At 44.6% G+C, this 25775-nt stretch overlaps 1 protein-coding gene across 1 annotated transcript; it reads left to right on the forward strand.

The window, feature by feature from the left end:
* Nucleotides 1–7001: 7001 nt before the first annotated feature.
* LOC123064904 (xyloglucan endotransglycosylase/hydrolase protein 8) lies at nucleotides 7002–8212 on the forward strand. The gene is made up of 2 exons (XM_044488299.1): nucleotides 7002–7333; nucleotides 7432–8212. The coding sequence occupies exons 1-2, from the start codon at nucleotides 7064–7066 to the stop codon at nucleotides 7993–7995; spliced, it is 834 nt and encodes a 277-aa protein (XP_044344234.1). The 5' UTR covers nucleotides 7002–7063; the 3' UTR covers nucleotides 7996–8212.
* The last annotated feature ends 17563 nt before the right edge of the window (nucleotides 8213–25775 follow it).

The raw sequence follows: 25775 nt of genomic DNA on the forward strand, positions 1-25775 counted from the left end.
TGTGTTTTCTCATTATATTCAATTTGGTAAATTTTAGGTTATTTTAAATAGGTGTTTAAATCAAATATAGATTCTATATAGCTCTTTTACTTTTATAGCTCAAAAAATTCATTAAATGCATGAAAAATAGTGAATGAAGTGAGAAAGGGTTGAAAATTGATGATGTGGCTTTGAATGGTGCATGTTGAATGCACAAAAAGTTTGGAGTTGAAATAAGTTTAAGAAAATGAAATGCCTTTGTAACATACGAGTTTTCGTCCGAAACCCTCATACTTCAAAAGAGATTGTGCATTTTGTACACGAAGTGCATCCATTTTTTGCAGTAACCCTCTCAACTTTTTAGCACATGCTATGTGGGTGAAATGATGATACCATGCCAACTTTCAACCTTTCCAGAGTTCATTTGTAGTGCTTTTCAATTTCAGGGTCATTTAGCTCAAAAAAATCAGTAAATGCATGAAAATTAGCAAATGAAGTCACAAAGGGTTGAAAATTGATGATGTGACCTTGAATGGTGCATATTGAATGCACAAAAAGTCTTAAGTTAAAATAAGTTTAGAAAAATAAAATGCCTTTGTAACTGATGAGTTTTCGTTTGAAACCCTAATACTTCAAAAGGGATTGTCCATTTTGTACACGAAGTGCATCTAGTTTTTGCCATAACCCTCTCAACTTTTTAGCACATGCTATGTGGGTGAAATGACGATACCATGCCAACTTTTAACCTTTTCAGAGTTCATTTGTAGTGCTTTTCAATTTCAGGGTCATTTAGCTCAAAAAAACAAATAGCAAATGAAGTCCTACATAATGCAAGAAATATTTTGTTTGGACATAATATTTCTTCGCGTTTCAAATGCCAATACACATGTATACCCTAACTATTATAAAGATTCCCTCTAGTTTGTCCGAAGTGGGACTTTCTAGATAAGTCCGGAAACTCACTAGAGAAGAAAGTGATGACGGTGAAGCCGGTCACATCCCAGAGAGGGATCTTGGGGTATAAAACTTTTTCTTCAGGTGTGTCCCTTTGCGTCGTAACCATGTACAATCTTCATCATTTAACAGGATGCTTGGGTCAATCTTCATTGTGAAGGGAGCAATTGCATTAAACTTTTCATAATCTTCTGACATGTCTATCTTGTCCTCCACTCCCATGATGTTTCTTTTCCCTGAAAGAACTATGTGCCGCTTTGGCTCATCGTATGATGTATTCGCATCCCTATCTTTTCTTTTTCTCTGCTTGGTAGACATGTCCTTCACATAGAAAACCTGAGCCACATCATTGGCTAGGACGACTGGTTCGTCTGTCTACCCAAGATTGTTGAGATCCACTGTTGTCATTCCGTACCACGAGTCTTCCTTTACGCCGCCTCCTGTCATATTGACCCATATGCACCGAAATAAAGGGACCTTCAATTCATTTCCATAGTCAAGTTCCCATATCTCCTCTATGTAACCATAATATGTGTCCTTTGGCTTATTGGTGTTTGCTGCATCAAAGCGGACACCACTATTTTCATTGGTGCTCTTTTTATCTTGGGCGATCGTGTAAAATGTATTCCCATTTATCTCGTACCCTTTGAAAGTCAATATAGTCAAAGATGCTAACTTGTCCAGCAAGTACAGCTCATCTGCAATAGTGTCGTCATGCATGAGACGTGTCTGCAACCAACCGCCGAAAGTCCCCGTGTGTTCACGTGTAATCCAGTCGTCAAACTACTCTGGATCTTTGGAGTGTAGAATATTCTTCTGTTCCTCGATATATGGAGCCACCAAGGCAGAATTTTGAGAACTATGTAGTGTGCTTGCGCCCAAGAATGCCCGTCCATACATATTACATGGTCCTTTTCTAGTGTGCCTTTTCCACCCAGTCTATCCTCATGCCGCGATTCGGGAACACCAATCGGCTTAAGGTCGGTCATAAAGTCAACACAAAACTCAATGACCTCCTCTGCTTCATGGTCCTTGGAGATGCTTCCTTCTGGCCTAGCACGATTATGAACATATTTTTTTAAGACTCCCATGAACCTCTCAAAGAGAAACATTTTGTTTAGAAATACAGGACCCAGAATGGCAATCTCATCGACTAGGTGAACTAGGACGTGCGTCATGATATTGAAGAAGGATGGTGAGAACACCAACTCGAAACTGACAAGACATTTCACCGAATCATTTTGTAACCTTTGTAGGATTTCTGGATCGATTACCTTCTGAGAGATTGCATTGGGGAATGCACATAGCTTCACAATGGCTAATTGAACGTTCTCTGGTAGAAGCCCAATCAATGCAATCAGAAGCAATTGCGTTATAATCACGTGGCAGTCATGAGAATTTAGGTTCTGAAACTTTTCTCTGGCATATTTATTATTCTCTTTATATTCGATGAGAAGCCAGACGGGACCTTCATACTGAGATGGCACTCAAAGAAGATTTCCTTCTCTTCTTTGGTAAGAGCGTAGCTGGCATGACCCTGATACTGCTTTGGATGCATGTCATTTTTTTCGCGCATACGTTGCTGGTCCTCCCATGCCTCCGGTGTATCTTTTGTCTTCCCATACATGCTCAAGAAGCCTAGCAGGTTCACGCAAAGATTCTTCATCACGTGCATCACATCAATTGCAGAGCGGACCTCTAGTTCTTTCCAATAGGGTAGGTCTCAAAATATACATTTCTTCTTCCACATGGGTGCGTGTCTGTCAGCGTCATTCGGAATAGATTGTCCGCTAGGACCCTTTTCAAAGATTACTTTTAAATCCTTGACCATATCAAGTACATCATGACCAGTACAATGGAGAGGCTTCTTCCGGTTATCTGCCTAACCTTTGAAATGCTTGCCTTTCTTTCTTAAGGGATGCTTGATCGGAAGAAATCGACAATGTCCCAGGTACACATTCTTCTTACATTTATCCAAATATATACTTTCAGTATCATCTAAATAGTGCGTGCATGCGTGGTATTCCTTATTTGTCTGTCCTGAAAGGTTACTATGTGCAGGCCAATCAATGATGGTTACAAATAGCAATGCTCGTAGGTCAAATTCATGCTGTTTGTGCTCATCCCACACACATACACCTTTTTTATCCCACATCTGTAAAAGTTCTTCAACTAACGGTGTTAGGTACACATCAATGTCATTGCCGGGTTGCTTGGGTCCTTGGATGAGCACTGACATCATAATGAACTTCCGCTTCATTCACAACCAAGGAGGAAGGTTATAGATACATAGAGTCACAGGCCAGGTACTATGATTGCTGCTCTGCTCCCCAAAAAGATTAATCCCATATGCACTTAAACCAAATCATATGTTCCTTGCATCATCTGCAAAGTCCCCCCACTTTCTCTCAATTTTTCTCCACTGTGACCCGTCAACGGGTACTCTCAACTTACGGTCTTTCTTATGGTCTTCTTTGTGCCACTGCATCAACTTGACATGCTCTTTATTTTGGAACAAACGTTTCAACCATGGTCTTATAGGAGCATACCACATCACCTTGGCAGGAATCCTCTTCCTGGGGCGCTTGCCCTCAACATCACCAGGGTCATCGCGGCTGATCTTATAGCGCAATGCACCGCATATCGAGCATGCATTCTAATTCTCGTACTCACTGCGGTATAGGATGCAGTCATTACGACATGCATGTATCTTCTGCACCTCTAGTCCTAGAGGGCAGACAAAGTTCTTTGCTTCGTACGTACTGTCGGACAATTCGTTGTCCTTTGGAAGCATCTTCTTTAGCATCATCAACAACTTTTAAAATCCCTTGTCAGATACACCATTCTCTGCCTTCCATTGCAGCAATTCGAGTGTGGCACCCAGCTTTTTCTTGTCATCTTCATAATTTGGGTACAACAATTTCTTGTGATCCTCTAACATGCGCTACAACTTCAAGTTTTCCTTTTCACTTGCGCAGTTTCTCTTTGTATCAGCAATGGCGCGACCAAGATCATCAGCGGGCTCATCTGATGCCTCTTCTTCAACTTCTTCCCCCATTGTAGTACCATCGTATTCAGGGAACCCATGGCCATGATAGCTGTCATCATCTTCTTCTTTTTTATTCTCTTCCATTAGAACCCTCTTTCTCCATGCTTGGTCCAACAGTTATAGCCGGACATGAAACCAGACATAAACAGGTGGACATGAATGGTTCTTGAGTTAGAGTAATTGCTATCATTCTTACAGGGGATAAGTATATTTTTCGTCCTCGAACTTTGACGATAGTATAGAAATCGTCCCTCAACTCTGAAACCATTAAAACTCAGTCCCTCGACTTTTTAAACCAGATACTTTTCGTCCCTCACGACACTTAAAGTGGTTTTGGTATGATGTGGACCCGGTTTTGACTAAAACCGTCCAGGTGGCCTGGTTTGACCAGTTTGATAACAACAAATTTTATGGCCGACAATGAGAACTCCTGTTTGTGGTTATGTCAGACTATTCTCATTTACTTTATCAGACTTTGAGAATTCCTGTTTGTGTTTACTTGTAAGACTAATCAGTACTTTGTGGTTATGACAGACTATGTTTTTCATGCAATCTGTTCAGCCCAGTACTCTGTCCAATCATCTATGAACAAGTCAACACTCTGCCATGCATTCAGTTTACACAATGGTCTAAAATCATGTGAACAATCTGCTATCAATCCCACTCAGTTAGGTTACATAGCACATACAATTCTGGACATAAAATTAGCTGTTACTAAACAGGAAAAACTAGGCCACTTGGGCGGTTTTAGTCAAAACCGGGTCCACGTATACCAAAACCACTTTAAGCGTCGTGAGAGACAAAAAGCATCCAATTTAAATAGTTGATGGACTGAGTTTTACTGGTTTCAAAGTTGAGGGACGATTTCTATACTATCGTTAGAGTTCGTGGGCGAAAAATATACTTATCCCTTCTTACAGACAGCACATGGACAACACATAAAACCATCGTGCCGCTTGTTTCCCTCAGCCGCAAGCAGAAAAGTACGCACGCCATCAATAAATTGGGGAGAGCATCAGTCATTGTACATCCATTGCTGGCTCATCTTCATTACACAACACCGAAAATACCAAATTAATACAAGTTCATACATAAAGTTCATACACACTTATTCTCATAAAACAACATATACAAACTCTCTAGCTAAAGCATTTAAATGCAACAACAAATGTGATCAAGATCGCAACTAAGGTAACAATTGATCCAACGACATAGTGATACCAAGCCTCTTTATTAATGACATACTTTCTAATCTTTCTAATCTTCAAGCGCAATGCATCCATCTTGATCTTGTGATCATCGACGACATCGGCAACATACAACTTCGGTTTCATCTTCTCTTCTTCCATTCTTTTCAAAAAAATTAAATACTTGTTTTCTTTTTCAACTAAATTTAACTTCTCGACAAGAGGGTCGGTTGCAATTTCCGGTTCACATACCTCCTAGATAAAAATATCTATGTCAACTTGAAGGGCATAATTGTCATAAACACGAAATGCAAAAAATAATTATAAAAGAAAAGATATATACCACATCCAAATCATAAACCGGACGAGGGCCGACGGGGCGGATATCAAAACCATGCGACTATGTATAACAAACAACCATACATGTAAAAAAATTATACAACTATCTAAATCATACAAACATGATTTTTTATATATAAAAAAGATAAGAACAAGAGGCTCGCCAAGGTGGTGTCGGTGACGGGACGGTGCGGGCAATCGACAGTGGTTAGGACGGGGACGGGAAGGCACTGAGTAAACCACACATACATATGCCAACTAAGAAGTTTATTTGAGCTCAAATTGCATATAAATCAAATAAACTCAACATAATTACTCCCAAACTAAAACCCATAAATCACTATACTTATAGAGCATTGCACGAGCTGATCTAACAATGAGAGATGAAAGGACAAAGTTGCTAACCTTTTGTGAACACTTGGATGGATGGGGGTGCCTTCAAATCTTGACAAATGTTGGCAAAAATGAAGGATGAGCTCGAGCAAGGGGAAGAACAGACGAGAGAAAGGAAAAACAAAGTGAATGGGCTCTGGCTGGACGAAGGGTTTATATAGGGGCATCTTTAGTCCTGGTTGGTTATACAAACCGGGACTATAGGGCAACCTCTAGTCCCGGTTTGTGACACGAACCGGGACTAAAGGGGCTCGTGGGGAGCCCAGCCTGCAACCACCCCTTTAATCCGGGTTTGTATCACAAACTGAGACTATAGGCAACAAATGAACCGGGACTAATGATGTCCGTGACCTAGGCGTTGGAACCGGGACTAATGGTCACATTAGTCCCGGGCCGTAATCAAACCGGGACTAATGATGCGAACATAAGGTCGTTTTTCTACTAGTGAATATGAGCACCACGACTTGAACCCTCATGGGTTGAAGAAACCACTGTTCCTCTAACCATCCAACCACATGTTGATTCGCATAGGGTTTTTTTAAGTAGCGTAGAAGAATGGTCCAATCATAGCTTAATTTGTCTGACTAGTTGGTAATCAGGATTAGGTCCCTAAATTTCGATATGAGTGCAGCGTGCTAGTAACATGGTATGTCCTCAACGACGAGGTGGTTAACCGACGAGCACACAACTATCACAATGAATGAATAACGGAAATTAGCGAGCCATCATCAGTGGCGGTGCCTACGTACGTACGTGTCACTCGCTGGATTCCACCATTTAATTTTTGCTTTGCTGATGATAGAATTAATCAGTGGCCGGTTCCACCACCCAATTTCTGGGTCCCACAGTAATCTAAGTGCATCATCAAACCACCCATGTACGTATGAACACACCAAAGATTAGGGATTATGGCAGGTTGTATCCATGTGCTGCCCGAATAATTGTAACGACCTTCGCGCCCACCCGATCGATAATGCATGCATGCAGAAAAATGTGCCCCATGCATCAACAAGCAGTGCAGGGGCACAGCAGCTGGACGGGAGGGCACCACTATAAAACCGCGACATCTCCCGTGCTTCTTCTTACCACACACCGCACACAAGGCACTCCACTTTGCAAGCTCATTCGATTCAAAGAAGCTCTCTAGTCCAGGACATCCACCATGGCACGGCACTTTCTGGCTGTGCTCGCCGTCGCCCTGGCGCTCTTGCAGGTTGCCTCGGCCAAGTCCTGGCTGGACAAGAGGTTCAACACCGACGGCACCGTCCGCACCGGATACGACGCTTCCGGCCGGGAGGTGGTGATGCTCAACCTCAACCAGCAATCCGGCGCCGCCGGCTTCAACTCCAAGGAGCAGTTCCTCTACGGTGAGTTCAGTATCCAGATGAAGCTCATCCCGGGAAACTCAGCCGGCACCGTCTCCTGCTTCTACGTAAGTCCATCAGCTTAATTAATTTCGATAAGGACCAACATTAACGTCACTCTATCGATCTTCCTTTTTAGCTGATCTGTCGTTGATATTATTTGCAGCTTTCTTCCGGCGACGATGAGTGGCGCGACGAGATCGACATGGAGTTCATGGGCAACTCGACCGGCCACCCGGTGGTGCTCAACACCAACGTGTGGGCCAACGGCGACGGCAAGAAGGAGCACCAGTTCGACCTCTGGTTCGACCCGGCAGCCGCCTACCACACCTACACCATCATCTGGAACCCGGAGAACATCCTCTTCAAGGTCGACAACCTCTTCATCCGCTCCTTCAAGCGCTTCGCCGGCCTCCCTTACCCTACCTCCAAGCCCATGAGGCTGCACGCCACGCTCTGGGACGGCAGCTACTGGGCGACGGAGAAGGGCAAGATCCCGATCAACTGGTCCAACGCGCCGTTCGTCGTCTCCTACCGCAACTTCTACGCCAACGCCTGCGTCAGCGGCGGCGCGTGCCATGCCGGGAGCGGCAGGTGGATGAAGAAGCAGCTCGACGGCGCCGAGTGGGGCACCGTCAAGTGGGCGGAGCGCAGTTACATGCGCTACAACTACTGCGACGATGGGTACAGGTTTCCACAGGGGCTCCCCGCCGAGTGCAGCCGCTACTGATCCCCTACGCCGACGGGCATCCACTGTTGATATGGATATCTTTTTCTTGGATACAGTACATGATTCTTGTTCTTCTTTGTGAATTTGTGATTAAAAAGCAGCCCTGCAGCAATGTGTGGGCGATTGTTTGTACACCTAGTTTTTTTTCCCTGAAGAAAGATGCATGTAATTTTTTATCGTGCCTTTGGTTACAGCAATATATAGTACTTTAATTTTATGAGCTATGATCGTGAATTTTATTATGTGTCACTGAGCAAGAAAACTAATGTTTTAAATAGCTGGCTATGCCATTTAGTGATGGCTCAGTCAGAAGTTATGAAAATCTATAGCGAAAGCTAAGCCTCATTTACCGTTTTTCTCAAATCATGAAAAATTGATAAAAGAGGAGGCCCATCTTTGGGCTATTGCCGGTGCCACCCACTTGAGTATTGTAATGCCGCGAGAGTAGATATTTGTCTCCCGCTATGCGGTCGTTTGTCTTAAACCTTCTCCCTTAATCAATGAAAATGGCAAATATTTTGCCTTGTTTCAAAAAAAAATTAAGTATACAATCAGGCTTCATATATGATATATCACATATAATTGACATATACACATGTTCTAACATCAAAACCCGAGTACCAATTAGGTCTCTTAATTCAATAACCAAGCCTTGCATCAATGCGTCATATATATATCTGAAACAAAAACAAAGAATAAGGCAGAAGGATGGTTTTGTATAGCAGCTTAGCGGGCTAAATGACTCCAGATTTAGCGCTATAGCGGGAAATAGCGGACTATTAGTGTTATTTTTAGTTTAGTGTTAAAAGTGCATAGCTTTAGCGGAGAGTTCTCCAAAGAATGCCATATTAACTCCCATTTACAAATGTATAATATTAGTGGTAGGATGGACGACACCAAGAAGCTCCTGTGTATTTTCCGTGGTGGACGAGGATTATGGAGCTCCTGGGTGCCCTGGGTGCTCGTGAACCCTATATGAATATTAAATTCACAAAAATACAAGGAACAAAACCCAGGAAAATAAAAATACCAAGAAATGACATCCATTGTGTTCTCAGCAAATATGTCATTTTTTATTATGTAAAAACATGATTTGAATGAATCGTAGATCATACTATATTTTCTTCGCTGAGGATACCACGGATGTCATTCATGAAACTTGTTACGTGAGTAGAATGATCGACCATGATTGATACCCCAGAATTCTATGTTTTCTTTTAATCTTTCCTGATATTTTTATTGAATTTAATTTTTATATATGGTTCACCGGCATCTAGGAGCTCCTGTGTATTTTCCGTGGTAGGGCACCATATTATAACCATAGAAGTTTATACGATTTTTCTTCACAAGCATGAAGCATCATACACTACTTTGTAGAAAAATATGCAATCCTAAATGTTGAAAGAAAACTTTCGGGTACGGGACGGCCCGACACTGTATCAACGTAGAATGCAATGCATGTGCACTAGTGCTCCGCGGCAAAGCATGTTCGGTCAGTCAGTATTGATAAATGGACACATACGTACGTTTGCTTTTCCAAGAAGACAAGAGCGCCTGTATCATGCATGCATCTTTATACCCGACCGTGCCAGCCACAATAAAGCTTCCGGAAGCACCCACCGAATCGGCGGCGGGGGGAGCAAAAGGCGCTAGGTTTCCCTCCCCGCGCCGCCACCCGCGAGGCGGCCGGCGAGGGCCCCTAGATCCGCTCGCCGCGCACCTTCCCTCCTCCTCTCTCCTCCCTCGCCCCCGCCAGGGGGAGCGGCCGGGCGAAGCCCGACCGGCGCCGGCGCCGGCGGGGCCTGGTCTTCCCCCGACGCGACGGGGCGGCGCAGGCCGCTCCTTCGGGTGCGGGCGCGGTGCAGGCGCGGGGCACCGCGGCGTGGCGGCGCGCTCCTCCTGGCGGGCGTGGCGCGGCGTGGCCGGCTGCGCGGTGGTGTGCGCCTCGCCGGGGAGGCCGTTCCATCCGGCAGGCGGCGCGGGCTGCGGGCGGTGTGGGCGGCGGCTGGGGTCCGGCTTCGGGCCCCCGGCGGCCGCGTTGGTTTCCCTCCGTCGCGGGCGTGCGGTGGTGGTGCGGCACGGCCGGGGGCGGTCCGGCGGCCTGGTGGTGGTGGCTGGCGGCGCATGTGGTGGTGGTGCTTCCACTTGGCGGCTCTCTGTACGGGGAGGCAGGGGAGCGGCTTGGACAGGGGCGGCGGCGTCGATGGCGTGCCAGCTGCAGCGCGAAGGCGGGAACTTTACGGGCCTCGGAGATCCCGGCCGGGCCTGTGCGGCCACGGGCCTGGTATATTCCTGCTATTGCGTCCGGTCAGCTACCGTCGCGATGGTGGAGGTGGGGCCCTCCCGCGTGCCGACGGTGCTACTGCCCTAGTCCCGGCTCCTCTCCTTCTTTGTGCGGACCATGCTTCACGGTGCCGTGGGGAGACAGCGTGAGAAGCTTCGTGACCGGGTTGGCGCAGGGTGAAGGTCTGTTTGGTGGCGAGCTCTGGAGTGCCTGAGGTGGTGGTTGGGATCGGGAGAAATCTCTGTTGGCTTGGCCGACACTGACGCGGTGGCGCTTGTGGGTACCGCCTGACCTTCCTGAAGGGCGTCGGGGCTACCCTTCCTTTCTCCTCACAGCGTACCGGGGGAAACCCTTGGCAGCAGCGTCGTCATCGTCGCGGTCCTTCTTGGAGGTGCTGATTGGTACCGGCGCTTCGGAAGCTCAGAGCTTGGTGGGCGATCTCCGGTGGGCGCAGCGGCCTCGAGGCTTCTTCGTTTTTTGTCGATCCGCCGTTGTTGGCTTTAGTTTCTTTTGTATTTTCTCTTTCTTTCCTTTTGGGCGTGTTTGTGCTGCTTCCGCCCCAGCACCTTTCGTTGGATGTTTGGTTGGTTGCTTTGTATACAAAGCGGGGGAAACCCTTTTTCGATAACAATAATGCATTAGTCCCGCCGGCATATATTATCCTTCGGCACCGCAAATTGTACATGGTCAGTCTACATATATACTTCTGTGCTGTCTTCCACTGATAATATCGGTTGGTGTTGTTGATGACGAACTAGGCGGCATGACATGCATCGTAGCCTATATATTTTCGTCCCTTGACGCTTTGGCCAAAGTCTGCCAGCCTCTTCGCTGGAGAGTGGAGAGACCGCTACTTTTTGGGGTATCTTCACGTGCTTTGGCACTATGTTTGCGTCCGTCGTCGACGCGCTTACCAGCTGTGGCGGAACCCCGAACGAACGAAGTAGCCGGTATGCCGCCCCGCGTCCACCGCCACACTGGGCGGGCTGCCTCCTATCATCATCTGCATGTGCATGTCCACCGATGTTAGGGCATCTCCAATGCGGTCTCGTAAACTGGACACTGTATCCGTCCGCGCCTCCAGGGAAATCAGTCGACAGTCATGGATGAAAGAGCCGGTCATCCAACGCTACCGCATACATTTCAAACCGCATTTCAACTAATTGAATGAAATTCATCAAGCGCGATGGAATTCATTGAAGTGCAGATAGAAAATAGCACAAATCATTTGTACCTAGCATGCAAATAAGTTTAGTACAATAATAGTTCAAATTCAACAACAAATAGTGCAAATTTAACTAGATTAACCGGATGTTCAACAAATTTTCATGGATGGATCATGTCCTCACATACATACTTCTCCTTGAGCTTCATCTAATATTGTATGTGAGTAAATGGTCTCTATCATGCTATACATCAGGGTAGCACGTACATGTTATACAATGTGTAGAAGAACTGAGTGAATGAATGAATGGTCAACACGTTGAGTAAGAAGAAGCAAAATTTACGGTCTCCTCGGCTGCCGCGCGCAGTGCCCACCTTGCCTCCAGCATATCAATCGTGCCACAAAATTGGCGATGGTGGTCTGGATGTTGTACCATCGATACGCTAACGACTTCACATTGCCTTCATAGATGATGTGCATGTCGTAGGATGCAATGTGCTTCGCACGTGAAACAAATCATGCATGCGTTGTCAGAAGAGCCCCCTTCTGCTTCTGCCTACAAAATTCGCGGGTATGACAAACCAAGCATCGCACAACAACTCATCCTCCATGCTCGAGTACCCTGCCATCCTTCGTACTCTAAAAAACAACATGAAGTTTAAAATATGCTCAATGGCATTTGGTCGAACACTTGCCAGGCATGGTGACCGTCATGGACGTCGTCAACAGGGGGGCGGAGGTACCTAGCTGTGGACGGATCCTGGGTGAACGGTGCCTACAAGGCGAGCGGGCGCATTGGTGGTGGTTGCGGATGTCCGGTAATGCCTGGGGGCGGCTGGAGAGGTACAACGACGTCGTCGTCGTTGGGAGGGCGCAGATGCAAAGCAAGGGTGAGCACGGACGGAGTGGAAGAAAATGATACCGGAAGGGGGATTTGAGTTGGCCAGGGGTGTCAGAGTCATATGTGTCTACTATCGAACTTCCGTAACCCCCTCCCCTCCCCCTCTCCCCCCTCCCCACACACTTTGCTTCCAATTTACGGGAAAAAGTGCATACAGACCGGTTGGCAGAACGATACAGGTCCACTTGAATGGCAAAGCACGGTTGGACCGTGGGTCAGCTTTGGAGATGCTCTTACCCGCGCATATGCACAAATAATCACATTCCTTTCGTCCAAGAACGTGAGAGCATTAACATATGTCACATACCAGTAGTAGAACATGGCAAAAAAAATTACCTATATAACTAAATATAAGATGTTTTTGCGGTTCAATTAGAACTGTAAAAATGTCTTATATTTAGTTACGGAGGTTGGTGGTAGTACATGCTAGTAGTAGAAAAACGGAGCATTTAGTCAATGGAGGGGTTTTTTGCTTTAAAAACTAGACACTTTGAATGACTTAACATATGCGTTTATTTAGACCCAATTTAACTCACCTAATTTAAGGGTTAAAAAATGTTACCCCCTCTGAAAATTCATTGAATCGGTCTTATGGCAATCTCCTTATCCTTGCTAGTTGCAACAAGTTATGAGCGCAAAATGTGATTGGAAATAGTTTCCATTTTATGATTAAATAATAACTGAAAATAAAAGTGCATTTTGAAGTCTGTGCAGAAGGTTTCTTATGGAGAGGCCATTGGATCAGGGTTCATAGGTTCACTACTAGCACTTGTCAAAGCCGCACTCACACATAGGTACATAAACAAACATTTAGTCCATGGAGGGGTTCTTTGCTTAAAAACCAATACACTTTGAATGACCTAACGTATGCATTTCTTTAGACCTAATTTAACTCACCCGATTTAGGGGTTAAAAAATGTCACCCCCTCTAAAAATCCATTGAGTCGGTCTTATAACAATCTTATTGTCCTTGCTAGTTGCAACAAGTTGATATGTGGAACTTGTAAGTCCATGATATAAAGTTCGTGTTGGAGACAAGTACTACTATTGGGCGGATTGAGCCCAGGAATGCCATCAATCAAAGGAGGAAATTATTATTTTGAAACTGGACTTTGAGAAGGATTTTGATTTGATTAAGGATCATACTATTTTGGATATTCTAAAAGCCAAAGGGTTTGGAGATAGATGGATAAAATGGATTGATATGATCTTTAAATCAGCCACCTCTGCAGTATTGCTGAATGGCATTCCTGGGAAAGTTTTCCACTGCAAAAGAGGAGTGAGGCAAGGGGACCCCCTCTCTCCACTTCTTTTTGTGCTGGCTGCAGATTTACTTCAGTCAATTATCAATGAGGCCATGAGAAACAGGATGTTATCTGCCCCTTTGCAAGTCAACAGTTGCCCTGATTTTCCAATGATACAATATGTTGATGATACTTATTTGGTTCTTCCTGCTGATCATAGAAAAATGATGCAAATAAAAAATTTGTTGGCTCACTTTGAAGCACAAACTGGGCTTAAAGCCAATTACAGCAAATCAATCCTTATACCAATCAATGTGACATCCCAAAACATGCGGAACATCATCAGCATCCTCCAATGTAAGGAAGGAGCCTTTCCTTTTCCTTATTTAGGGCTCCCACTCAGTATCAACAAGCTCAAGATAGAAGACTTCAGTCCCATGCTGCAAATAATTGAAAGAAGAATATCTGGATGTTCCACTTTAATATCTTATGATGGAAGACTGCAACTCATCAACTCAGTTTTCACTTCCCTGCCAACATTCTTCATGAGTTGTCTTTCCCTTCTAGTGGGAGTAATTGATCAAATCAACAAATACCTCAGGCATTGCTTTTGGAGGAAATATGGATCTAAGGAAGTTGGAAAAGCTATGATCTCATGGGAAACAATTTGCAAGCCAAAATCTCATGGAGGGCTGGGAGTCCTAGATATTCAGCAGCACAATAAAGCCTAGTTAATCAAAAACCTTCATAAGTTTTTTTAACAAACATGATCTTCCTTGGGTGAAATTGCTATGGGGGACTTATTATTCAGACACACCACCTAAGGACAGGCTTGAGGGCTCTTTCTGGTGGAAAGCACACCTGAAATTGGTACCCATATTCAAGGAGGTTGCTCTGTGCACAGCTTGTACTGGAGATACAACTTTGTTTTGGACAGACAAATGGCATCAAAAGCCTCTGATTTAAGAATATCCCGAGCTTCATTCTTTTGCAATTAATGACTAGTGTTCAGTGGCACATCTTAAAAACTCAGATGATATCTTGGAACATTTTCACATCCATCTATCCGCCACTACCTTCCAACAACTCAATGAATTAATTCCAGGTATCCAACAGATTGGAAGCACTACTGATATCTGGCACTATGAATGGAAATCTGGTCTCTTTTCTGTCAGTAAACTGTATAAGAAACTGATGTGACCTTCAGATGTGCATCACCTATTTAGAGATTTATGGAAAGAAGCTAGCAGAACCAGGCACAAAATCTTCTTTTGGCTGATTTTACATGACAGAACCATCACTAGAAGTCTCCTCAAAAGGAAACATTTTCTGTTACAAAGTTATGAGTGTGCTCTCTGCGAGGAACATGTTGAGGAAACTTCAATTCATCTTCTTTGGGATTGTCAATTTGCCCTATCTTGTTGGGATATCATTGCTCCAAATAGGCACAGAGATACATCTTCCTATGATGATATTATGTTCCTCAAGCAAGCACTCCCACCTCAGATTGCCATGGATATTGTGATCATGGGTTGTTGGAATATATGGATGCAAGGAATGGAAAGATTCTTAGAAACACCACCCCAAGTCTGGAAGCTTGGCAACAAGGACTGCTTCATGATCTATCTCTAGTCAAGCACAAAACAAAAAGAAAGAACATTGCTAGTCTGGAGCAATGGATGACCCTCCTCTCGTCTTAAGTTTCTAGTTTTCCAACTTTTACAATGTTAGAGAAAACTGGAGTTGGATAGCTTATTTCTTTCCTGCTTTATTTTGTTTCTTTAGTTTGTACATATTTATTATTATATATGAAAATTAGCGTAGAACAATTGTTCTACGGTTTTGGGGTCAAAAAAATATTGGGAGGATGAATCTTCTAATTGTGACTATCTTGAAATGGAGAATGCATGCCATGTCTCAGTTTACTTTCATCATCACCTACTTTCTGAAGAAGTTTGATGATGGAAGCCATCAAGTTTTGTACTAATATTACGATGTGTGGAGAGCATTGTTGTTACTCTCAAAAGTTCCATTAGCTTTATCTATGTTATTTAATCCTTTGTTATATTCATTCTATTACATTCTTTTCCTATAACGTTTTGGCTTCTAGGACATAATGTAGCCGGCGAATGTCAAACACTGAGCAAAATTTAAGCCGGGTCAAAATAAATTTAGACTCCTGGGAGAGGGAGAGGGGGAGTGTGTGTGTGTGTGTGTGTGTGTGTGTGTGTGTTTGTGAGAGAGAGAGAGAGAGGAGAGGAGAGAAGGGGAGGGAGAGAGATGGAGGGTCATAGACAGAGTGGGAGGGGGCGAGAGACAAATATGCAATGTATTTATAGGTGTAACCAGAAAAATAAATTAAAAGGCCCATGGCAGCGGACTGGCATTCTACTAATCTCTACTCCTAATGGACCAGTTGGTAGCCTGGTACGGTTTATTTTTGTCCGGTTTTTCTTCGTCTTCCCTCTCACCACCGGTTTAATTTCGCCTCACCTACCACCAGTCTAATCATTATCAGAAACAATAAATTAAACACAGTCGTTGCCTTTCCTAATGCTCACTAGTAGAAAAGGGGGCAATGGTCCAGGCCGGGTCAGCCCATTAGTCCTGGTTCAATCCAGAACCGAGACCAATGGGCGCATTGGACCCGATTCGTGAGCCCCGCGGGCCGGCCGGGCCACGTGGGTCATTGGTCCCGGTTCGTCTGGACCTTTTGGTCCCGGGTGGTGGGATGAACCGGGACCAATGGGCCTTGGTCCTGGCCCACCACCATTGGCCCCGGCTGGTGGGACGAACCGGGACCAAAGGCAGCCCATTAGTCCCGGTTGGTGGAACGAACCGGGACTAAAGGGGTGGTCCTCGTTGCGGCCAGAGTTTAGTCCCACCTCGCCAATCGAAGGGGGCTCACACCGGTTTATAAGCCCCTCCCTCTCTGCCTTGTTGAGCTCCTCTCAAAGTGAAAATAGATGCCCTTATACAGGGAATTTGACCTAAATTCATATTGAATTTCTCTGAAGTTAGTAGAAATTTATTATGAATTTAGGTCTAATTTTCGCTATAAGCGCATCTATGCTCATTTCTGAGTCGTTTTTTATATAGTTTTTTTTCTTTTCTACTACATTTATTTTTTTCTATTTTTTTCCGAGTTGTAATAAGTCATTAAAAATAAAAAAGATTTTAGTAAAGTTAATCACAACTATTTTTTCTTCTATTTATTTCTGAGTAGTTTTTTATATTTTTTTCTTTTCTGTTATATTTATTTTTTCTATTTATTTCTGTGTGGTAATAAGTCATTAAAAATAAAAAAGAGGCGCAATGCTAGTTAATTCGCTTCAAGCCTTTCGGAATAGTGTAAACTACACTGCACATAGCTTCGTGCAGTCTACCCTATTCCTCAAGGCTTGAAGCGAACCAACGTGCAGGTGAGCATTCAGCCTCTTCTTCATCGTCTCTGCACTCAGGGCTTATAAACAGCTGCGAGTACCTCTCGCTTGGCGAGGTGGGACTAAAAAGGGGGCAATGGTCCAGGCCGGGTCAGCCCATTAGTCCCGGTTCAATCCAGAACCGGGACCAATGGGGCATTGGACCTGGTTCGTGAGCCCCGGGGGCCGGCCGGGCCACGTGGGCCATTGGTCCCGGTTGGTGGGACGAACCGGGACCAATGGGCCTTGGTCCTGGCCCACCACCATTGGCCCCGGTTGGTGGGACGAACCGGGACCAAAGGCAGCCCATTATGGTTCGGCCCTTGTGATACCATGCCAACTTTCAACTTTCAACTTTTTCAAAGTTCATTTGAAATGCTTTAATGCAGAAAACAAAAGAAAATAAATAATGCAATAAACAAAACAAAAAAATGGAAAAAAGTAAAATAAATATGCAAAAAGAAAACAAAAAAAGTGTATTCAAATTTGAAAACTAATGGCACTAACAAAAAGTTTATAATTTTTCTAAAACTAAAAGCAAAAAAGAATTAAAAAATAAAGCAAAAAAATAAAAGAAAATAAATAATGCGGAAAACAAAACAAAAAATCTGGGGGAAAAATAAAAATAGCAACAATAAGTATTTTGTTGTAAGTAGAAACAAAATAAAATAAATAAAGCACGAAACAAAACAAAAAACAAAAAAAGTGTTTTCAAATTTGAGAACTAATGGCACTAACAGAAAGTTTAAAATTGTTCTAAAACTAAAAGCAAAAATAATTAAAAAATAAAGCAAAAAAACAAAAGAAAATAAATAATGCAGAAAACAAAACAAAAAATCTGGGAAAAAAATAAAAATAGCAACAATAAGTAAAGGGAAAAAAAGTGCCTCCTACTAGGCACCCACGGCCTGACTACGACTAGAAACCCACCATGGGCCAGGATTTAGGCCCACAGGTGGCCCAGTAGGCCCATCAGGCAACACCGTAGTAAGTAGGCCCGTAAACCTGTAGTGGAGAGGAGCTCAAGAGGGGTGCGGCAGTGGGGCTTATAAACCACTGCGCGCCCCTCTCAGCTAGCGAGGTGGGACTAAACTTTCGTGCCGCACCGTGCCAGCACACGACCATTGGTCCCGGTTCGTGGCTCCAACCGGGACCAATGCCCACCCTTTAGTCCCGGTTGGTGGCACCAACCGGTACCAAAGCCCTCTGCTTCCCGCCCTTTGGGCTGCTGAAAAGAGGCCTTTGGTCCCGGTTGGTGCTACCAACCAGGACTAAAGGGGGTCATTGGTTTCGGTTGGTGCCACCAACCAGGACTAAAGGCTTAGCTATATAAGGAAAATTTCAGAACCGCATCCCCACTTCGATCTCTCCTCCTCCTCTCGATCTCCCGACGTCGCGCGCCGTCGTCTGCTGCCACCTCACCGTCGCCGCCCCGCCCCGACGCCGTCGCCGCCCCGCCCCGCCCTGCCGCCCCGACGCCGTCGCCGCCCCGCGCCGCACCTCGCCGTCGCCGTCGACCTCGCCATGAGCAACGTTTTATGATTTTTGTTAGATTTTTTTGTAGTTTATAGATTTTTTTGTTAGATTAGATATGTAGTAATTTAGATATTTAGTTCATAGTATGTTAATTTAGATTGTGTAATTAATTTGTTCATATTGTGTTAGATTTTTTTTCTGTTAATAGATTTTTTTGGTGTAATTAATTTGTTCATATTGTGTTAGATTTTTTTTCTGTTAATAGATTTTTTTGGTGTAATTAATTTATTCATATTGTGTTAGATTTTTTTTCTGTTAATAGATTTTTTTTGGTGTAATTAATTTGCTCATATTGTGTTAGATTTTTTTCTGTTAATAGATTTTTTCTATTAATTTGTTCATAGTATGTTTGGTGATATTATTGTTAATATATTTTTTTGGTGATATTTAGATTGTGTTAGTAATTAAGTACTATAATTGAACTAGCTAGTTAGAAAAATATAATTACTATTTTATTTAGATTTTTTTGGTAATATAATTAGTTAGAAAAATATTAGTTAGTTAGAAAAATACTAGTTTATTTTTAGTAAGTACTATATAGTAAGTGCTACTTAATTTGTTTTTAGTAAGTACTACTTTATTTATTTATAGTAAGTGCTTAGTAGTTCAACTAGATAGTTGATTTAATTAATAAAACTATTTTATTTAACTATATATAGAAGTAGTTTGTAGTAAGTGCTACTTTATTTATTTATAGTAAGTGCTACTTTATCTATTTATAGTAAGTGCTTAGTAGTTGAACTAGATAGTTGATTTAATTAATAAAACTACTTTATTTAACTATATATAGAAGTACGTAGTTCCCGCATCGACGTCAGCGATGCCTATCCCACATCCTCGTCGTCGTCGACTCGGCGGTGGAGGCCTGCTTGATCAGGGCCATGTTCAGGACTGGGCTCCGCCGGGCTGGTATTGGGAGGTGCTACCTTCTGGGGGACGTAGGTTGGTGAGGAGGCAGCCCGTTGTTGACCCGATCCTTGTTTGGTGGCGGTCGCGTGGGTCAGTGACGGTACCGAGGCTTCCGGACACCGCGGAGGTGGTACGTCACCGTGTCAGCGAGGAGGACGAGCACGTCCGTCGCTACATGGTTGCGTTGGAGGGCAGGTTCGACAATACCTGGCAGGTTCTTCAAGGATCTCACTGGAGCTATGATCCTGTGATCGTTCCTTATCTTTGGGTGTCCACCGCCCGCGACGATACCCGTCGGGCGCTACAGTTCTAGCTATATGTATGATAGTATTCGAGGAGTATTCGACGATGTACGGACACAAGAGATGATGTACTTTTGGTTATAATTGAATGCATGCTAATTTGAATACTACTTTATTTTACGATTTAGTTTTTCTTATTGAATGCTCATATTGGAAAAGTACTCCTACTTTGAATGCTAAAATTGAAGAGCACTCCATGCAGAAATCTAGGAGCCCCCTCCATCATCCACGCCATCGTGGGGGTAGCTTCTCCTTCATTCCCGTGTGCTAGACAATTTGTTGTAATATTGCACTCGGGAATGAAAGGAGGAGCTACATACCATCACCGATAGTCAATCCGTGATTAATAATAATGATCTAATTTAGGTTTTTTAGTACATATATTTAATATTTTAATTATGAACTTAGGCCGGAAATGTCATACTCGGACGATGAAAACCGCCCGGGGGAGTGCGACTGGTGCCACGACGACCGAGGTATGTGCGACAGGTTCATTGAGCTGGACGAAGATCGGCGCTTCAGCATTAAGCTCGAGGAGACCTTCGATGTTCATACGGTACGCAACGACGACAATATTTTTTTCGTAATTAAGTATGACTTCAACTATTTTAACGTGTATTTTTCATCTTTTCCAATTCGACTAGCTTATCCCATGCTTTGCAAGACGCTATGTCTTGGAGAGGATGGGTTTTGAAGACCATGAAAGTATGGAAACCAAAAAAATTATCTTAAGTACCCATCATGGTGTGGATTTTCAAGTAAAGTTGTACAATGCTCAGAGTGTAACCCATTTTGGTTGCAAAAACTGGGAAGCACTTTGCAAGATGTATGGTTTTGATGAGGGTATGCTTGTCACCATGGATCTTGGTGATCCTACAATCGCGCAAGAGAGACCTACGATTTTCGTCCTTGTGGATACACCTCCAATTCTTTCCCCATGTGAGCTTAACATAGTTATTAAGTAATTTATATTGTTTATTTCAAAATAGTTGACAACTTATTTTCCATTGACAGCTTATTTTCATTCTTCAAAGAATGTGCGGAAGATGGTAGACAGAACCTACTACACCGAAGGCTCCGAAATAACTTATCAGGAGAAAAATCATCTGGTCACATTTTGTACTGATCTTGAGAATTACAATGTCTACAATCGAACTCCTCAACATTATGGTCAATACGTGCCACTAGTGCACGTGATGAACTACGGTAACTACCATGGAGATACCCTGGTAAGATTTTTTACTATTACGACATCCGTGCATCTTTTTGCACACTTCTAAAACTAGTACATCATATCATTGCTAACTACGAAGTTATTACTATGTTTTTCAACAGATAATCCCGAATGATTGTGTGCCTCATCTGATGTATACACACGGTAGCCTTCATGTTTTGAACATACAACCAGGTCTTCCTACGAATCTGAACTGTCCATACCGTGTTTCTAAATGAAGTGGAGACATGACAATCAAAGAATGGAAAAAATGTATGGACAGTCGTAAGGAGCTTCTTGGAAGCAACAATCAGCGAAGGGCAAAAATTGGAGACAGGATGATCGCCATTCTTCATAATGGAGAGTCAGGGTCTATATTGTTTTATGCTATTTTACCTTAAGGGTGTTTAGGTCATGTCCTACCTGATACTGATGATCATGTGCTAAGAATAATTATGTAGGGTTGGGTTCGATGACTATGAGGATGGTGATCGTATGACTTATTATTAATAACGAGTAGAAGTTGTATGATGATGCATGATTAGTAGGACTTGTTATTATATATGATGATGTATGATGCGAGCATGCATGAGTTAATTATTATATCAGCTGGTGAAATGAACATATATAGCAGCAGCGTTGGTAAACCAAGGACGAAGATATAAGAGAGGACACTTCTCTCTCTATTAGCTAGCTAATAACAACCTAAAAATAATCCCCAAAATCCCTAAAGCAGCCATTTTTTCTAAAAAAACATGAACTTTTGGTCCCGATTGGTTCCACCAACCGGGACAAAAGGCCCCCTGACTGGGCTCGGCGCACAGGGCCACGTGGAGGCACATTGGTTCCGGTTCGTATTTGAACCGGGACTAATGGCCCTTACGAACCGGGACAAATGCCCTGTTTTCTACTAGTGGCTAAAACTCCATTCTCACCAGAATCAAAACTCTCCAAAAAAGTTCTCCCTGCCATACCCTAATCGTGGCCTTCTAATCATCCCGAGGCATTATTTTCATCTATTTCTCAACTGAATCAGAACTTTCCAAAACTTTGTTTGACTGAATCACAATTTTCCTTCCTTCCCTATCATTTCTCAATTGAATCATGAGCTATAGGTAAGTTGTTTCTTCATTCTCCACCTCGCACGGGTTGTACTGGTTTTTATCATGGTTTGGCCCCCGTCATACAAGCCGCTCGATTCCTCCTCCCTCGCTCAACTCCTCCATCCTATCTTTTTCTTCATGGTGGGCGACCTAGGTAGCGATGCGTGCCCGTTATACAGCAGCGAGGAAGACCAGGAAGCAGTTGTTGGAATAAGCCACGGCGTATGTGGTCGGGCTCGTCGGGCGCGTCAGGTACGCGCGAAACGGGCGGGACGCACTGGTGCCGTCGGGCTCGTCGGGTTCGTCAGGCGTGTCGGTGGCGCGCGGCACGGGTGAGACGTGCGGGATGCAGCGGAAGCCGTGGCAAAGTGTGTAGCGTGTGCGTGCGTCGTGTGTGCTGACCTGAGTTGTGGGGCGTGCGTGCATTGGAGTCGATCTGCAGCTTGCCACGTACGTAGTGTGGACGGGCTGCATGCAATAGCGGCCGTTGCTATCTGTTGGACCCCGGCCACGCCGCGCGCGTACGAGCGCGTCGTGGGCGCAAGCAAGGTGTGCGGATCAGCGTGTGCATGCAGTATAGCGAGGCGTCCAGGTCAGGCCTTGTGGAAGAGCTGCATGGCTCCATGCACGAGAGCGGCCGGGTCGCCGGAATGAGCAGTGATGTAGCCTGTGTGCTGAATATAAAGGAGGCGTTTGGGCGCCGGGGCGTTCGTCGCCGGGACGTTGGTTGCCAGAAAAAGTGCTCCATCCATCAGAAAGAGAGAGCGGTTCCAACAATTGGTATACAGAGCTTCGATTCGGGCGATCACCGGCGACCATGGCGCTCGTCCCACACGGCGGCGCCGCGGGCGGATCGGCGACGATGGCGATGCCGATGCTGACCGTGGACAACTACACGGTCTAGGCCATCAAGGCGCAGGCGATCCTCGACGTCCACACCGTATGGGAGGCGGTGGCGCCGGGTGACGCGGTGGTGAACGCGCGGAAGGACAAGATGGCGCGCGCGTTGCTTCTCGGGGCGTTGCCGGAGGATGTGCTACTGCGGGTGTCGACGAAGCTCACCGCCAGGGAGGTATGGGACTCCCTAAAGGTGAGGTTCGTCGGCGCCGATCGGGTCCGTGCGGCGAGGCTGGGGACGCTGCGCGGCGAATTCGACCGGATGAAGATGGCGGACGGCGAGGAGCTCGACGTGTACGGAGGGAGGCTCGCGGCGATGGCGGCGAGGTATGCCAACCTCGGAGAGACGCTGGGCGACGCAACACTTGTCAAGAAGTTGCTTGATACGATGCCGGATTGCCTCTTCCCCGTCGTCGCCGGCATCGAACAGTTCCACGACGTGACGACGATGGCGTTCGACAAAGCGCTCGGGCGGCTGCGTGCGTTCGACGAGCGGGTTCGGCGCCGTGGACAAGACGGCGGCGAGCGCGGGGGTGAGCAACTGCTCATGACGGCTGCACAGTGGAAAGCACGGGAGCGTCGACACGGCGGTGCTCGGGACGACGACAACGGGCGCAGCGTGGCGTCGGGGAGCGGCGGCAATAGGCGCAGGCGCTGCTACAAGTGCGGGGAGTACGGACACTTCCGGCGCGAGTGCCCGCAGCTGCGGAAAGGACCGGCGGCGGAGCAGGCTCTCTTGGCCGGAGCTAACGTCGACCACGACGGACTCCTCTAGGCCGTGTCTTAGGGGGTGTGTGTTGGAATAAGCCACGGCGTGTGTGGTCGGGCTCGTCGGGCGCGTCAGGTACGCGCGGCACGGGCGGGACACACTGATGCTGATGACGGGAAAATGGCGGGCATGAGACACGCGTCCACGTCATTGGTACCGAGTGAAATTTAAATGGATAAAATAAAAATAGAATCAAACATTGCAGGTACATTACTTCCAGAACTTTTACATTTACATAAAAATTCTGTTAATTACATCTCCAAAGAGAAAACCCCTGATTAAGAATTCCAACATATCTATTACATAGGATTGCATCACATTCCTATTACAACATTCTACAAGAGAGATCCTCCTCGCGGTCGACGACGAATTCCTGCTTGGTGAGCTTGAAGTTTGGTTCCATGCAAGCACTCCTCTATGATTTTATGTGTGATGTTTGGGAATACATTTCCTAGCATGCAACCATTTGTGTGTGTTCAACCTCACTTATATGCGGAATGCAGGCTGATTTTGGCTAGGCATAGTTTTATCCTACGTTTGGCATATAGGATATATATTATATATATTCTTTGAAAGTTTTATATGACATGTTTGGCTTTGGTTGCATGGATTTATGTGACATATCAGTTTTAATGAGTTTTACATCATCACATTACTACTATCATCGCACGACACTGATGTGGTGTCCATGCGTAGCGTAATGGACTAAAGCTTTCTGACACGATCTTGATGCTTTTTATGGTGCATATGATATGTGCCATATTTGTTGACTCCGAGTCTGCCCAGTATCGTGCCTGACCTGAGTGGATTTTGCTTATAATATTTTGTTTGTTTAAAGCCTATCTGGGCTACATGGAATATCACTTACCATGAATTTTGCATGAATTTTGTATGCATATGTGGATGTGGAGTGAACCTATTTTTATTAAGTTCTGCTTTACATGTATTACTACTAACACCGCGTAGCACTATTATAATGCCCGCGTGCAGCGTAACCAAGGTTTGTGGAGCAATTATGGTGTTGCATGTTCATATGACATATATAATATTTTGTTTATGTTTGTACCTTACATGGTATTAGCACTAACTCCACATAGCGTCATTTCATTGGCGCTCGTGTGCAGCATAACCCACGTAAAGTAAGTTTGTGATATCCATTTGTGATGATGCTTATAGTTTAGGCTCTTATAGCATTGGAGCATTTTATGACATATTTTATTTGACTTTGGACCAAATATGTGGCCTGAATACTTTGTTTAATTTTCTCTTACTTGTATTACTACTAACACCGTGTAGCATTATGATAATGCCCACGTGTAGCGCAACCAAGTAAGATTGTTTTTTTATGATGCAACATGTTATATCATTCATCTTGCATGATTTTGGTTTCTAGGTGTGTATCATGAACACATTTTTAAATTAAGTCTTGCCCTGCTCGTATTACTACTAACACCGCGTGGCATTAAGATAATGCCCGCGCGCAGCGTAACCAAGTGAGGGAATATATTTTTATGCTCTTGTTTGTATTGCAACTAGCATGACACATAATGCCCGTAGCGCAACCAAACAAGAGATTATCATGAGTTTAGTTTAGTGCGTTCATAATTTTATTCCAACTTAGTCATATCTTTTTTTATGATGACCAAATTAAGGCATTTCTTATATGAGGTTTTCACACCTATGACAGTCTCTTGATTTGTATCCATGTATAGAGACCAAACCAAGAACCGAGGCGTTCATCTTGGCTTGTATCACAAAAGGGACCGAACCAAGACGGAGATCAATAGGACGAAGCGCACGCAACATTTAAAAGAACCGTGCTTACAAGAACCATGCATGCTCCTTGACTCGTACCGCGATGGCCGAGCCGAAGGCGAAAGTTTGGGATAGATATAACATCAATTCCTTGGTTTGTACCACGATGGCCGAACCAAAGACAAAAATTTGAGATGGATGTAACACACTCTTTAGTATGTACCGCAATGGCCGGACTAAGGGCAAGAATTTTGGGATAGTAGAAGGAAGAAAACTCCTT

This window comes from Triticum aestivum, chromosome 3B, assembly GCF_018294505.1.
Source record: "Triticum aestivum cultivar Chinese Spring chromosome 3B, IWGSC CS RefSeq v2.1, whole genome shotgun sequence".
Classification (NCBI taxonomy): Eukaryota; Viridiplantae; Streptophyta; class Magnoliopsida; order Poales; family Poaceae; genus Triticum; species Triticum aestivum.

What these genes read in the sequence shown, in the direction of transcription:
- LOC123064904 (XM_044488299.1), top strand. Translation starts at nt 7,064, where the DNA reads ATGGCACGGCACTTTCTGGCTGTGCTCGCCGTCGCCCTGGCGCTCTTG. An exon ending in GCACCGTCTCCTGCTTCTAC is followed by an intron (nt 7,334 to 7,431) that starts GTAAGTCCATCA and finishes TATTATTTGCAG; the next exon opens with CTTTCTTCCGGCGACGATGA.